We start from the raw sequence: 16144 nt of genomic DNA, 5'->3' as shown, positions 1-16144 counted from the left end.
GCGCAATTCCACGCAAGATAAAGAGACTTCATTTGCTCCCACATTTGGGGCTGTTTCCTCTACATCCGACAGCAGGCCTGACATTCCTAACACACATGGTTTACTTTTTCTTTCTTTTCCCCTTCCTGCCCCACCTGTGGTTCCTAAATCAAATCCGAAGCTCTCACGGATAGCAGCAGCAACTCACTCAAGAAGCTGGAGGGCACTCCAATTTTACAAACACGGGACAGGTTTATAACTCACAGAGACAAGATTATTTTTCATTTAGGTACTTGAAGACCCTTCACTGATTTATGTGTGCAAATAAAATAACCATCTAATTTTTCCTGATCTAAAATGCAGCAACCTTTACAGATCAGCAAGGGGGAAAAGGAGCACTTAAGAGATGTACGGATGAAATGTTTGTTTCGCAGTCAAAGACTGAGGACTGTGATTCTGGGTTCTGCTGTTTCAGTGAAGAAAGGCCAAGCACACTGTCACTGGCTTGGCTGTTTGTCAGGACACTGACAAGTTCTGCATGATCTGCTCATTTTGGTAATTACCTAACTATTGTTTTGGACAAAGACAACTAGGGCTATCTATCCCAAGTCCTTACCACTTGAGAGCTACCGGTAGTAGCTACCTGAGACACTGCTTATTTTTTAATGCTAAGTCAGAGGGTAAAGACACACACACACAACACACACCCACAGGGCAGTTTTTTACCAGAGAAAGCTGTCCTTGAAAATCTTCATCATCATCAATGAACTCTTACCAAGACACTGTGTAAGCCACTCCTATAACTCATTCCCAACCTCGTGTCTTACCTTAGTGTTCCTGCGTAGACTGCGAAGAATATTCCTCCTCCTTGGGTCTTCATCTGTCTCATATGGAATGACGGCACTGTCCCCTTTATAACCCTGGGATGCCTGATCCTCCTCTTTCTTTCGGATGGGCCCAAGCTCATCGTCGCTCCCCACGGTGAAGCTGGTTCGATAACTAGCAAACCTCCCCAGCCGGCTGCATCTCGTCCTGTACAGCACTGGCTTGCTCACGATGGATACCTTGCGTCCTCGCTCTAGAGAACTAGTGTCCATTTCGCTATCAGAACCATTCCCACTGCCATTGGACTGGGCTTTGTTGATATTCCGAATGGTGATGATTTTGCCTTGGGTGCTGTCGTGGGGCACTGAGTATATGTTTTCTTCTTCATTCCTTGGCTTGACCACAGCATCCATGGGTTCGGCGTAATCAGAAGGATCGAACCCATCTGGGGGCAGCCAGGCGCTGGAAGACACAGACTTCCTCTGTCCATCCCTGTGGCCTTGGTCTAAATAAGACAGATCCCCCTTTGTAATTTCAAAATGGACAGGAGGCTTTGGTTTGACTGGCGGAGGTACTTTGTTGTTCAGTTTACTCTCAAAATTGCTCATGATGAAAGACAGCCCATCATTTCCCTCCAGTTCCATAGAGAGCTTAGAATGGTCTTTGGACAGGGAGGGCAGTGATGTGTCTTCTCGAAACAGGCTATAAGAAGGGGGCTCGATATCTTCTTCAGAATCCTGCAGGTTTGAGTTGCAGAGCGGAGAGCCTGCCCGGGGGGAGTTAAACACCTCTTCTGTGGTGCTGCAGGCCTCGGCAGCATTGTCGTACATATGAGTAGCCTCGATTATGTTCTTTTTGTCCACCACATCTTTAAAAAATGGGTGGAAGATCTCAAGTTTATGCTGGGGTTGGCTACAGGGGATACTTGTGAACTTTCCGTCGATTTCTTGAGCGATCTCCTCCCCCTCAGTCAGCTGTTCCCGACTTAAGTCATTATCCAGGACATCTATAGCGCCGTCAGTGAGTGCAACCAGCTGGATGGGGATAATATCCTGCACCTCACAAAGAAAGGCACGTAACATAGCCAAGGAGGCCTTACGTTTGGCCGAATAAAAAACAATGTACCCATGGACCAATCGGCTTTTTCTGATGCTAAATGAGGAATGGTAGGAAAGAAGAGACAGTTCAATGCGCCTCTTGTGCAGTCCGATTGGTAGTTCAAGTAAAACAGAGTTGTTGCTTCCGCAATGGGAAGACTTACAGGTTTGGGACTGAAGGACAGGGAAGAGTATGTCATCTGCACTAAAAGGATCTCCACACATCAGACACATGACAATTCGCAGGTCAACATCAGCCAGATCTTTGATGCTAGCCGTAGAACTGACCAGGTTTAAGTTACGCTTGGAGTCCAGGAGTCCTTTCAAAACTTGACTGATTTGCTTTTCGTTAATGTTGCGTCCGTAACCAATGCCAGCGGAAGCAGGGTCGAGAAAGACACACTGAAGTTTGCTAGCAATCTGCTGACCTTGCTGTATTAAGCTATGCAGGGTCTCTCCACTGGTGTCTCCTCTTTTGTTAACCAAAATTAAGGTCAGGGGGAGATGGACTAAATGATTATCTCGCCTGCCCAGTGTGGACTCTCTGCTCTTCTCTATACTCTCCACCACATAGGATAGAGACTCCTTTGAATTGTAAAGGCAGAGACAGCCATGGGGCTGAAACGTTGGTGTCTGGAAAGAGTTCACAGGAAGCCTGACATTCCCTTCTATTGGCCTCAGGGAGAGCTCATACATTTTACCGTCTATTACATACTTATCATCATTTGTACAAAGAGCTCGAATCTCATTGGCCAACTCTCGTGCAAGGCCATCCTTGCCCAAGATCACCAAGTTGATTCTATCAATGTTGGGGTCAGAAAGTGAATTTTTCTGATTCCGGTCAGATGGTCGGATAAACCGAGAACTAATCAAGTGCTCGATCTTAGCATCCACACAGGCGGGGCAGCTGGGGCATGTTTCCTTTGTTGGGTGGTACACAAAATGAATGTGCTTCAGAATAAGGGCATCACGCTCGGCTTGGAGCTTCTGTAACGCCTTGAATCGCTGTTCCTCCCCCAGAACATCCTGAATGACACCCATCTTCTCCTTGCTGGGCTTAGCATCCAGCTCCAGCTCATAAAACAATTCCGAATATTCCAAAAGCAGCTCCTGAAACTCTTCCTTTGCTCTGTCTATAATTTGCTTTTGGTGTTTGCCATAAATATCCATGTATACAGATTCTTCTAGCCACTGATAGAAATCTTCATTCATAATAAAACTGCGGGCCTCTTCCCAAGGCTTTCCAGGAGTTATGAAAGGAGAGGTCTCCAGGTTTTCCTTGAATGCCCTTCTCATCTCAGCTCTTTTCCTCTCGTTCCGCAGCTTCTCTAAGTGGGCCTCGTACAGCTGCTCTGCAGGGACCGTATCCATTAAGTCAAAGGGAATCCGCTCGTTCTCGATGTTGTCAATGTGGCTGGTGGCATCCCACGGGGTCTCTTCAAGCACAACAAACCACTTCAAGAATTCTGGCTTGGTCTCCAAGAGCTTTTTGGCTTTTATGCAGCTTAGGTGGTCTATTTCATCTAGATTGGGTATAAGAGCTTCAAAAGCTAGTGGGAGGGCTGCCAGGTACAGCTTCCTCCTGCGCTCAATGTGCTCATGCTTGAGGCGATGGATGTGCTGGAGAAACAGCTTCTTGGCTTTCTGAGTCCCTTCCAGGTAGACATAGTCCTGGTACTCAGGAGAGGCCTGCATCTTTCGGCTGACACTCAACCAATTCTCATTGTGGTTTTTCACAATGCGACTCACCAGCCACTCATACTTGTCTTTTGCTGTAGCTATCTGCTGACTCTGCTGCTTGAGAGCTTCAAAATAAGGAATGATTTTCGTCTTTCCCCGACTCTTATCAATGAGTTGCACTAAGGTGCTGAAAGCTAAGTCCACATTTACATTGGATCTTGCTGAGGTCTCCACAACCTGGAGGTTCTTTTTGCTTAAGGCAAAAGTATGTGCATCTCTAATGTACCGCTCCACACCCTCATCACACTTAGTCAGGACCACCACTATGGGCTTTTTTGTTTTTGCAAGCTGATTGTAGAGATTAGAGACAAACTTGAGCTGGTCATCAAAGTTTCTATTCATGCCCCTGCTAACATCAATACCAAGAAGAAAACCATCAATTAGCAGCTTTCCATCTGGCATCTGTTTCTGCTCAAAGTCCTGCTCCAGCCCCAGCTGGTCAGTGCAAAAGTACATGAGTTTTTCCGCTGATGCGAGCTTGGTCGCAGCAGCTCTCTTGATATAGGGCTGCAGGGCCGTGCTCCGGTGAGGCTGAAAAGTCTGATCGTCGATGAATTCAGTCTGCTCCACAACGTGCATCTTACATTCCACACAGTCCTCCAGGGAACGGCTAACTTCTCCCCAGTAGAGAAAGTGGTCATTATTGACCACTCGCCCACCGAAGTCACTGGTGCTGAGGACAGAGGTATGGTCCAAGTGAAACTCGTCAGCACTCGGGCGCACAAAGCGGTTGCACAAACAAGACTTCCCAATGCCGCACTGGCCCTTCTCCTTCTCCGTCCCAGACAATCCCACCACACTGATGTTGTAGGTGGGAATGCGGACATCTTGCTTTCTTGCCATCATCATCGTCGACACATCCTGCCACAATCAGCTACTTCCAAGATCAGATTAGTGTTTTCCAGTGGACCCAATGGCTTCCCCACATTATCAGTGGGGGCCGGCTGCCCACGAAGCAAAAGTGTCAGATCTCATCGTGCTTGTATACCAGTACGAGGTGAGTTTTTGCCACTTCTCATCGCCAAATAGCCAACATTTCTTCCTAGGTGGGGGAGGAAAAAAGAAAAACAATCAGCATCATAATTTTGAAACCAATTTTAATCACCAAACAATAGGAAAAATCAATTTTATTATTCAACAAATAATTATAGTAAACATCAAATGTACAAGGCCTTAAGCTGGGTAAAGACATAGGAGCAAATAAGACTGACATCTGGACTTCCCTGGTGGCACAGTGGTTTAGAATCCGCCTGCCAATGCAGGGGACACAGGTTCAAGCCCCGGTCCGGGAAGATCCCACATGCCGCGGAGCAACTAAGCCCATGTGCCGCAACTACTGAGCCCACGTGCTGCAACTACTGAAGCCCACATGCCTAGAGCCCATGCTCCGCAACGAGAGAAGCCACCGCAATGAGAAGGCCGCGTATCACAACAAAGAGTAGCCCCTGCTCGCCACAACTACAGAAAGCCTGTGCACAGCAGCGAAGACCCAATGCAGCCATAAATAAATAAATAAATAAATAAATAAATAAGAGAACCTGCCAACAGCAAAGAATGTAAGAAGTGGTGAAATAACCAAAGCATTTGTACTAAAGGCAATCTACAAAGCAAGGCAGTTTACAATTATTTTAAAAAAAGAAAAAAAAAGACTGATATCTGTGTACCCTCAGAGGTACAATGTCATCTAATGGAGGAAGACACATAAATAAGCAGTGTGCTAAGGGCTAAAACAAGGGCTTGCAAGCTCCTTGGAAAAATGGCTGATTCCAGGGCTAGGGCAGGGATGGTACAATATGAGCCTGGAACATTTTATTGTACAAGAAAGGAAGGAAGTGCTTGAAAAAATGATAGCGTACCTCACAAGGACACAGGGGCCAGTTTGAAGGGGCTCCCACTGGTCAAATCTGGGACACTTTGAACATCAAAATAATTAAGTACAGTAGTGAATTACAATCCACTGCAAAAGTAGGAACTTGAGTTCATAATACTGGATCAGACAAGAATCATCACTTGATGCTGATCTAGGGGGGGAAATTTTGATGAGGAGCAGGATTTTGCGCAGAAATGAGGTCTCCTGATAGACTACTTATTAGCTGCAAATGGAAGAAGAAAAACAAACCACACTAATTACACAGTGGAGATACTGGGCAACACTTTGGGTAATGAAAATTATCACCACCAAAGAGCCAGAAGGACATCACGGGCTTCCAGATGTGATACCCCAGGAGGATACAACATCACCATGCAGTATGATGGCCTAGAATGCACCACCTCAACCTAATCACAAGGAAACATCAGACAAACACAAAATGAACAAGGTTCTACCTCAGCCGGGCGGGGGGGGGGTGCATTTCTGTACTTAAAAAAAAAAAAAATCAGTGTCATAATAGACAGAGAATGGTTTTGTAAATAAATATTCCAGATTAAAGGAGGTTACAGAGACATCCTAACTAAATGCAGTTATCTGACCCTAGACTGAATTCTGTATGGGGTGGGGGTGGAGGGGCAGGAGGAGGAAGGCTATTCAGAATATCATTAGATCCATTAATAACACTGGACTATGAATGGAATTAGATAAAAGTATTCTATCAGTGTAAATTTATGAAGTTTATAACTATCATGTGAGAGAAAAGCCCTACTCTTAGGAAATAAACACTGAAGTATTCAGAGGGAAAAGACCATAATGTATGTGACTGGTCCAAAAAAAATCACACCTATATATTGAGAGAGACTAAGAATGCAAACAAGGTAAAATATTAACAACAGGTGAATCTGGGTAAAATGTACAGGATATTCCTTTGTGCTATTTTAATTTTTGCAACTTCTCTAAGTTTGTAATTATTTCCAAATAAAAGGTGTTTTTGTTTGTTTTTTTGAAGGGTACGAATATGGGGTGGTTCCCTGACAAGAACGTAAGCTCTGTGAGGGTAAGGCCTGCCCCTGCCTTCTTCACTCTGTGTCCTCAAGCTACAAGAACATGTTTGACACAAATCTTTACTGAAGGAATGAATAAATGAATGACTATTAGAGCTTATTAAAAAAGGGTCCCCAAACCCAGCCTTTTAGATTTAGGAAAGCCTTGCTGGAGGAAGTTCCATCTCAGGTGAGACCTAAAGTAGAGGTGCTGAAATGTGCAGACTCCTCTCTCTCCAGAAAAGGGCATTCATTGCCCATGGGAGAACCAGCTGAACTTAAGTGTGTATGGGGAGGAGATGGGTGAGATGCATTAGCAAGTAAGCAGGGACCAGATTAAGCCACTTTCAAAGAGCTTCGATTCTTCCCCAAAAGCTATGGGGAGTCACAGACTGTGGCTGTGAAGTGGCACCTTAAAGGACCTAAAGTTTGAATAGCTGAAGTCATAAAATGTTATGATGATGTCTTACAAAGTCTTTAGCAGCTTTCCAGCTGAAATAAGTAAAATATGTAGTCTTTGGCTGCCGCTACATAAATGTTCTTCTGGTTGCTACAGTTTATACTGCACTGCAGTCTACTTACACACGTAAATATAACTGTGCAATTGCTGAACCTGTAGCCAAATGAACAGTCTCCTGAGACATTCCAAAGAGAATTTAAAATAAACAGCAATTTTCTTTTGAATCTCATTTATGCTTGGTAGGAACCCAGCATTTCCACAACCTTAATATTTTTTTGTGAGCCTATCTCACAAGAAGTGCCACAGGAAGTCAGACCACCATACGTTATTCTGACTGATACAAGGGGGCAACAAATGGGAGAACACAACTGTCCCCTATGATGATAACCCTGAAAGGTCAAAGACCTTTCCCAAAAATCCGTGTCTTCCTTTGATAACCCAGAAAGCCAAACCCTCTATGGAGACAAAATGTGGCTAGATGGTATGTAAAAATTCTTTGACCATTTCTCAAAAGAGAAATCTCAATGCCTGTAAGTAATCGCCTCCAGATAACCTAGTGGCATGCTCCTATAGAAGCCAAGCTCCAGACTTCAGGAGGAGCAAGCAGGATAGCTATGGGAAAGAGAAAAAAAACAACCTTCCCTATCCCCCACTTCCCTAGGTGATTACGTACATAAGTAAAATTATAAGACGCTTATGAACATCTAAAGCATGTTTACACACATCCTCTGAAATACCTGAAAAGGAAAGATTTATATGAAATCAAAGTGCTTTTTGCACATTATTCTGTAGTATACATATACAATTTTTTTAATTTATTAATTTGTTTATTATTTATTTTTGGCTGTGTTGGGTCTTGGTTGCTGCGCGTGGGCTTCCTTTAGCTGCGGCGAGCAGGGGCTACTCTTCGTTGCGGTGCGCGGGCTTCTCATTGCGATGGCTTCTCTTGTTGCGGAGCACAGGCTCTAGGCGCACGGACTTCAGTAGTTGTGGCATGCGGGCTTCAGTAGTTGTGGCTCGCGGGCTCTAGAGTGCAGGCTCAGTAGTTGTGGTGCACGGGCTTAGTTGCTCCGCAGCATGTGGGATCTTCCTGGACCAGGGCTCGAACCCGTGTCCCCTGCATCGGCAGGCGGATTCTTAACCTCTGAACCACCAGGGAAGTCCCTACAATTTTGTTTTAATGAGGCTTTAACAGAGTCTCAGGTAGGAATGCTGACAAAGATTTAAGAAAGTCAAGGGTGCTCACCTAACAGAGCCCTTCTCTATCATTCCTCATCCCAGGGTCTGGCAAGAGTCAAGGCCACCCACTTGACCAATCTTGAAATGCAACTTGGCGACACAGGTCCTACTTCAAGCAACTGCTGCATGCAGCTGGCAAATCATCACACTTACCCTCTGTAAAGTGGGCCGAATAATCTACCTCTTCACAGAAATCTCAGGAAAACAAAACCCCAACCTGCTCTTACACCTCAAGAAATAAAGATATTGGTTTAATTTTGAACTAAACTAAAATGTATAGTCCATTCAACACCTTGTTACTTACATTTTTTTTTATGGCAGGATATTCTATTTAGTCCATTCAAGCCAAAGTCTCAGTTATCTGAAGGATGCTAAAGAAAAGAAAACACTCTCAACTCTCAAGAATGTAGCAACTGATATTTTAAACTCAGAATGCTGCTGGCTGAACTAAAAAAGCTACAAGAAATGAGAATTAGGTGGCATGGGAGTGGTTAATTTTTGGACACCTGGTAACTTTCCACTTGTTAGAAACCTAACAGTTTCCCTGGTATAAGTATACTCTTCTTACATGTCTGTCTTTGATGTCTGGATAATGCAGTTTTACTAGTTCCTCAATTGGACTGAATTACATGGTAAACAAAGACTGTTATAAATCTAAAAACGTCTCAAACACTTGGTTTAAAGGAAATAACCTTAAGTGCTTGGTCACAAACACGTTCAACTTTTCTAAGAGGTGGGTAAAAAAAATTAGCTGAGTCACTAAATTTAATGATCTGAAGGCCACAAAGAAAGAGAAAGTAGAAGACAGGGCATGTCCAAGACTTCGCAATGTCTTCAGAGTGCAAATCTGATGGGAACTGGTGTTCTTAGTGGGCAACTGAGCTACTCAAACAGCAAAATCTGAACACCCATTCTAATAATTTGCCAATGCTAATCCTTTTAAAACTGAAAAGTTACAATAGAGGAGGAAAAAGTATTCTTTAAAACAGTAACTCCGTGCTTCCGTGGTGGCACAGTGGTTGGGAGTCCGCCTGCCAATGCAGGGGACATGGGTTCGAGCCCTGGCCTGGGAGGATCCCACATGCCGCAGAGCAACTAAGCCCATGCACCACAGCTGCTGAGCCTGCGCTCTAGAGCTCACGTGCCACAACTACTGAGACCTCGTGCCACAACTACTGAAGCTCACGCTCCTGGAGCCTGTACTCTGCAATGGGGGAGGCCACTGCAGTGAGAAGCCTGTGCACCGCAACGGCGAGTGGCCCCCGGTCGCCGCAACCAGAGAAAGCCCACGCACAGCAGTGAAGACCCAATGCAGCCAAAAAATCTAAAAATTAACTTTTAAAAAACCAGTAACTCCTTTTATCTTTAAGCTTTACTGAGCTACTTGTATTAGAAAAATAAAAACACAGAACCTAACATTTAGCTTCACATTTGAAGCCGTAAGTCCACTTCTTCAGGAAGGAAAATACTCCAGGAGTATTTTCAATTCTTTGTCACAAATATAGGCTGAACATAATGCAGGGACTCCCCTGGCGGTCCAGTGCTTGAGACTTCGCCTTCCCATGCAGGGGGTGCAGGTTCAATCCCTGGTTGGGGAGCTGGGATCCCACATGCCTTGAGGCCAGGAAACCAAGACATAGGACAGAGGCAATACTGTAACAAATTCAATAATTTTCAATTTTCACTTTGAAAATGGTCCACATCAAAAAAACAAACAAAAAAACAAAACCATAATGCAAACATCTGAGAGCTTTTTTAGAACCTGTCACCAAGGTTCCGGAGTTATTTGACTTGTTTAACCAAGACAGTAGCTCCACAAAGAGCGCCTCAACTGGAAGGTAGGAGGAGGGGTGTTTTCTTTTTTAACACCTCTACAAAACACCCAGGGCAAGAAGTGGTAACATTCCCAAGATAGTACACATTTCATAGGACACAGAAATGCCACTGTGATCCAGCATTACTATGACTGCTCAAGTTCAGCAGCTCAGTGTGTGTTTCACCCTTCCATCCACAACCTCACACCCCTACCCCCACCCCCAAGAGGAAATGTTTCTGGGCTCTGTGATCTAGAATGCCCTGTTAAGACACAGATCTACATACCACCAGTTTTCACAACCAAAACTACTCTCTCTGCCTGTGAGACTAGCCAACAAATTCTGAAAATGCATTTCACTTTGAACCACCATATACAGAACACCACCAAACTAATAATAATATAACACTGTATAATAATTATATATAGGATAATATAAGGAAATAATTTCACAGTGAGCTACTAGCAAAGGAAGCAAAATCCTTGTTACCATAATTTTTCTTAATTCCAATAGGAGAAAGGAATGGAAATATGCATTTTAATTTAACAGAAAGCAGAGCATTTTCTAAATGTCCTTAATACCTCATACTTCTGAACACATTAAATTTCTGAATGGATTTTCAAAACTATGAATTACCATCAACAGCTGGTTTAAATGTCTGCATTAAGTAAATACATGGTAAGACTCACTGCTCTACAGAGGGGAGGGGAAAAACAAAAGGAAGGGATCTAACCAGGAAGCATTTTCCCTGTAAGAAAGATTCCTTAAGAATTTTTCAGAGGAATTTACTTTCCAAACAGGCCAGGAAGGATGCGATATAAAAGCGCCAGTAAGAAGAGAATACGACTCTCTGGTCTACTGAACCACTGAATTTAAACAAAATAGTCTTTAAAAACCCAATGTTTCTATTTTCACATTATTAAATGTTAAAGTAAAATTTCCTAAGGTTTTTGTTTGTTTTCCTTTACAAAAAAATTAAAGTTGGAAGTGGAATCCAAGGTCCTCGTTTATCCAATTCATTCATCTGTGAAATCCAAATAAATTTACAGACAAGTTAGTGATGTGCACAAATGATGTATCAGAGTATTCAGCTATAAACAGGAATTATCACACTTATAAATCTGACACCAAAATACAGAGGGAGTCTTCACTTCCTCTGTGATTTCTATTGAAACGTGAAGAAATGCCCTTGTTTTGCTCATCTCTTCACCGCATGAGAAGTATCTTGAAATGACTACATCTGAAATGACTTACATCAAACTTAACAAGCACAACACAGCCTCTAACACTGAACAAAAGAGAAAGGTAGGCCATTTGATGGCCCCAGTTACAGAGCAGCTAAATTCTCTCCTTCCTTCATAATATTTCAGAGACGTTAACCATTTTTGTATCGCTCTTGTCTCTCATCCTTAGAATTAAGAACTGAACTGTCCATCAACCAAATCAAATACATATTTATATCTAAGACAATGTGATGAAATAAAGAAGAAACAGGACCCTGTCCTTGCTGGTGAGAATCTAATAATTTACTAGAGATACAATATTTTAACTTAAAAAATAACTAGATCACAGACAATAAATGGCATCGATCATTTCCTGGGATCCAGAGAAAGGAAGAGGGGATCATTCAGATCTGGGATAGACTGGGAATGGTGGGATAGACTGGGAATGGTGTCAGAGCAGAAGTAAAATCTGAATTGGTACATAAAAGACTGGCAGGGCTTGGAGAGGTGGCCCAGGTATTCTAAAGGCATGAAAGGGTATGAATGACGGTGACCAAAATGGAACAGCAGCAGATACGTTTTGGGACATACTGACTGGCACAGAGTTTTCGTGCATGGAAGGTAGAAGACAAGAAGGTCAGCAGGGCTCAGACTATGAACACACTGTATTTTTACTGTGAGAATCTAACGTGAAAATAATCTTTTATCCCACCAGTGTTACTTACTGTTGGTAACACTGCTACCTCAACTCCTCAACTAATAAATTAACACGGTCTAAGGAGATGATCATCTTACGTGAAAGAAAACACCATTTGAATATGGCAATTATATTTCTACCGTTCAGTCCAATGCAAATTCAAGTAACATGGTAGGGAAGGGGCAAAAAGCCACGGATTTTACAAAGGAAGCAAACGCAAATATCTGCCCGGAATAGTACTGGTGGTTGCTCCCACTACCACAGGCTACATACACCTACTCCTGTTCAGCGTAGGAGGGAGGATTTCCTCAAAGCCACAGAATCTTACTATATCCCCAGGGCTCTGGGTACAGGAAATCTCTGAAATGGGTCATCTGGATCTTTGGAAAGACTGATGTAAGTGTTTAACCATCTGGTCTTGCAACATGTAATCTCATACAACAGATGGGCCATCTTGGACAATGGGTATGTATGTGCACTCAGCTCTTACTATGTGCTATGCAATGGACAGCACTCTCCAGAGGGCCCAATGAAGAAAACACAAAGGGGTCAAAAACAATTTTCAAGGACTGATAACTCAGATGTCTATTTTGAAAATAATTGGGCCCAAAGTTAATTTTTTTTTTTTTTTTTTTTGCAGTACGCGGGCCTCTCACTGTTGTGGTCTCTCCCGTTGCGGAGCACAGGCTCCGGACGCGCAGGCTCAGCGGCTATGGCTCACAGGCCCAGCCGCTCCGCGGCATGTGGGATCTTCCCGGACCGGGGCACGAACCCGCGTCCCCTGCATCGGCAGGCAGACTCTCAAGCACTGTGCCACCAGGGAAGCCCCCCCAAAGTTAATTTTTTAAAGAACAGCTATGAAAGATTCTCTGACGTTACATATATAATTTTTACAAATGTCTCTTAATGCTCCTTTTTTTTTTTAAGATTTATTATTTACTTATTTATTTTTGGCTGCACTGGGTCTTAGTTGCAGCATGCGGGGTCTTCACCGCGGCACGCGCGATCTTTCATTGAGGCGCACAGGCTCTTCGTTGTAGGGCGCAGGCTTCTCTCTAGTTGCGGCGTGTGGGTTTTCTCTTCTCTAGTTGTGGTGAGCAGGCTCCAGGGCATGTGGGCTCTGTAGTCAGTGGCACGTGGGCTCTAGTTGAGGCGCAAGAGCTCATTAGTTGTGGCGCGCTGGCTTAGTTGCCCTGTGGCATGTGGGATCTTAGTTCCCTGACCAGGTATCAACCCATGTCCCCTGCACTGTAAGGTGGATTCTTTACCACTGGACCACCAGGGAAGTCCCAATGTGCCTCCTGATTTATTTTCCCCCCAAACCCTGGTAAAGGTACCTCAAATTCCAGCGTAGAAAAACACAGCTACGTTATCTTACCATCATAGCCAGCCCACACAGAATAAAGCAAATAGCCCATTTTCCACCATGACACAGTTCTCATGCAGAACTCTACAAGCCAGTCCCAAAGAAACAAAATTTCTAAGCCAAGTTATTCACAGGATGAAATCAAATTCCCCTGATGAATGAAGGGAGCTGTTTTCAGCAAAAGCACTTCCTTAAACTTTATCCTCAGCAGCTTTCTCTCAGGTAACTCTGGAGTTCTGATCAGGGTATCTGATCAAAGCAACTATAAACAAAGACAAAAGTGAAGGCTGAGAAATCTTTCTCACTGATGCAGCACAATTTCTCTGGGTTACCTATATTAAGAACAATAGCAACAACATACAATTTCTGATAACCCGCAAAAATATTCCACGCCAAAGGAAATGCAACACCAAGGCCAACTGGAAACTGAAATTACTCGAATACCTTGGTATCACAGCCTATCTACAATTAATACAGTGAGCTAAGATTCTTACCAAACCAAGACACAAAAACACAGCCACATATATGTATAGCTGATTCACTCTGTTATAAAGCAAAAACTAACACACCACTGTAAAGCAATTATAATCGAATAAAGATGTTTAAAAACAAACAAACAAAAAAACCCCACAGCCACATCTTACCTCTGAATTTCCTGGTATTCGGGCCAATTTTACATTGATTTTTGAAATGGTAAAGAAAACCTATAAAATTATCTCAGCAGTTGCTTCTGAGCACTTCTGATCTATTCAAGTTTTTTAAAAAGTTCAGTAGAAAAAAAAAAAAGTTTTTTTGAAAGAACATTCTCCAAAAAAATTTATCTGAATATACAAGAGTGGAGGTACTGTCCAGCCAAATGTGTCTTGCAGAGGAAGAAACAGGCATTTCTGTCAATTGGGAAAAATAGGTCGGCTTGTTTTCAAGTCCAACAGTAAGCCTTACTATTCTGTTCCCCTGGTGGCAGTCTAAGATGACATTAGGATTTCAGCCCATTATCTCTAATTATTCCTCACTACTCATTTGCATTATTCTATAAATTGCCAGTCCTAAAGCAGACTACTGCTAGTAATAAAAATTATGCCACATGTATGAACTTTTTAAATAAGAACGGTTGGTCTTATTTTATTTAATTCGCCTGGACTGAAGACAAGAACAATGGTCACGGAGAAGCATAACAGAACAACTTCTAAATCCAGCAAATCTTAGTAGGGAACAATTTGAATTCACAGATTAAAGAACTTATTTAGGACTCACACTAGTAAACTGATACTTATATTTCTCCTTTCCATTTTCTAGCCTCCACACTTACTTATATACTTGCTTCAAATAAAGTTAAAAGCAGAGGTCTGAGAGAAATGGAAAATGAACAGTTACAAGACAGAACATGGGAAGGAGCCTGGAATTAGCACAAAATCACGCCTTAGGCTCAATTCATCATATTTGAAAATCTGCTAAATTGAGGTGTTTATCCCTATCTTCTAGAGGTGATGGATTTATGAATTAATACATTTAACACAAAATGGATTTTCTGAATGAGAAGATGTTACACGTAGGCACTATTAACAAAAAGGTGTTATGAAAAATATTTCTTACTCAAATATTTATCACCTCACTATCTGAAAAGCATATTTCAGGTTCCTACTTTGAGGTTAGGAAAGGAGGTATGACAGAAAAAGGATACGAGCAGAGCTTCTGTTCTATTTCTTGACCTGGGTTGGTTACACGGGTAGGGTATTCACTTCATAATTGTTCAGACTGTACATGCTTTATACACTTTTCTCTACAGTTTTTAAAAAAGGATACAATTCAGAGAAATGAAGAAACGCAGGTTCACATAGCTAGGAAGTAGAGCTGGGATTTGAACACACGCCTCTCTCAACCACTGGGATACATTCTCTTCCTTGTATACTAGGCCTCTGCCTGGGGTCCTGTCAAACAGGTGACTCTAATCCTCACGTACCAGTGAGAAGAACAGTTAAGGAGCAGTGCCCTGGAGGGCCCCGGATGTAACTGGCAGATCTTCAGGGCTATGGAGAAGGCTGAACAGGTGGAACACCAGACCTTCCGGCCTTAAAACAGAGCAACTCAATTTGATCTATTTTATATGTTGGGATTCCACATATAAAGAAAAAAATTTTTTCAACTTCTGTAGTTTTTTAAAAAGCTCAAAAAACTTCATGGTTCAAAAACCAATTTAATAAACAGACATTTGGTGGTCTAATTCCCAAGATTTTGCCAAGAGACAAGAGTCAAAAAGAGTCTCCTGTCTGTCCCCCAAAGGCTCCCTTCTCTTCTCATTCAGGAAACTTATGCAGATTAGTGACTACCTAGACAGAGGGAAGGGAAACAACTCGGCTAGTAAGGGATGGTGCCCCGGCTGACAGGCCCAGGTCAAACACCTCCCCAGTCCCCCAGGCCTGTCCTCCTGCTCTAACATGCTCTCCTGGCCAGAGAACTGGAACGGCAAGCATAAGGTATGTATGGTGGGAGAGGTCGGGGGCAAACCTGTTTTGCGGTGGGCCCTGTCACAATAAGGAGAGTCTAGACTTCATCCTCCGAGGAACTCCCAGGATTCTGAGCAAGAATGGCATAGTCAAAAAAAAAAAAAAAAAAAAAAAGAATGGCATAGTCACTCTGGGCTGAAAGAGGGAATTCTGAAAGCAATCTTTGTACTCTCCCCCTCCCTCCATATCTCTCTCTGCTATTTTACCCTCACCCTACTGGGTAAATGCTTTCCGTGTAAAGGCCACTTCAAACCTGGTCATAATAAGCACCATGAAAAACAACTGCT

The 16144-nt window shown here is 43.0% G+C and overlaps 1 protein-coding gene across 3 annotated transcripts in view; it reads right to left on the bottom strand.

Annotated features, from left to right (window-relative positions):
* ARHGAP35 (Rho GTPase activating protein 35) overlaps positions 1-16144 on the bottom strand; it is a 122345-nt gene that overhangs the window by 74251 nt on the left and 31950 nt on the right. For all 3 annotated transcript variants that reach the window (XM_081215696.1, XM_081215697.1, XM_081215698.1), the window contains exon 2: positions 807-4683. In XM_081215696.1, coding sequence (XP_081071822.1) covers positions 807-4490 — 3684 coding nt within the window. In that variant the 5' untranslated portion in view covers positions 4491-4683. The remainder of the gene's footprint in view (positions 1-806; positions 4684-16144) is intronic.

The sequence above is a fragment of the Mesoplodon bidens genome (genome assembly GCF_964165515.1).
Source record: "Mesoplodon bidens genome assembly, chromosome: 18".
NCBI lineage: Eukaryota > Metazoa > Chordata > Mammalia > Artiodactyla > Ziphiidae > Mesoplodon > Mesoplodon bidens.
This window is presented reverse-complemented; position numbering and strand designations above follow the sequence as displayed.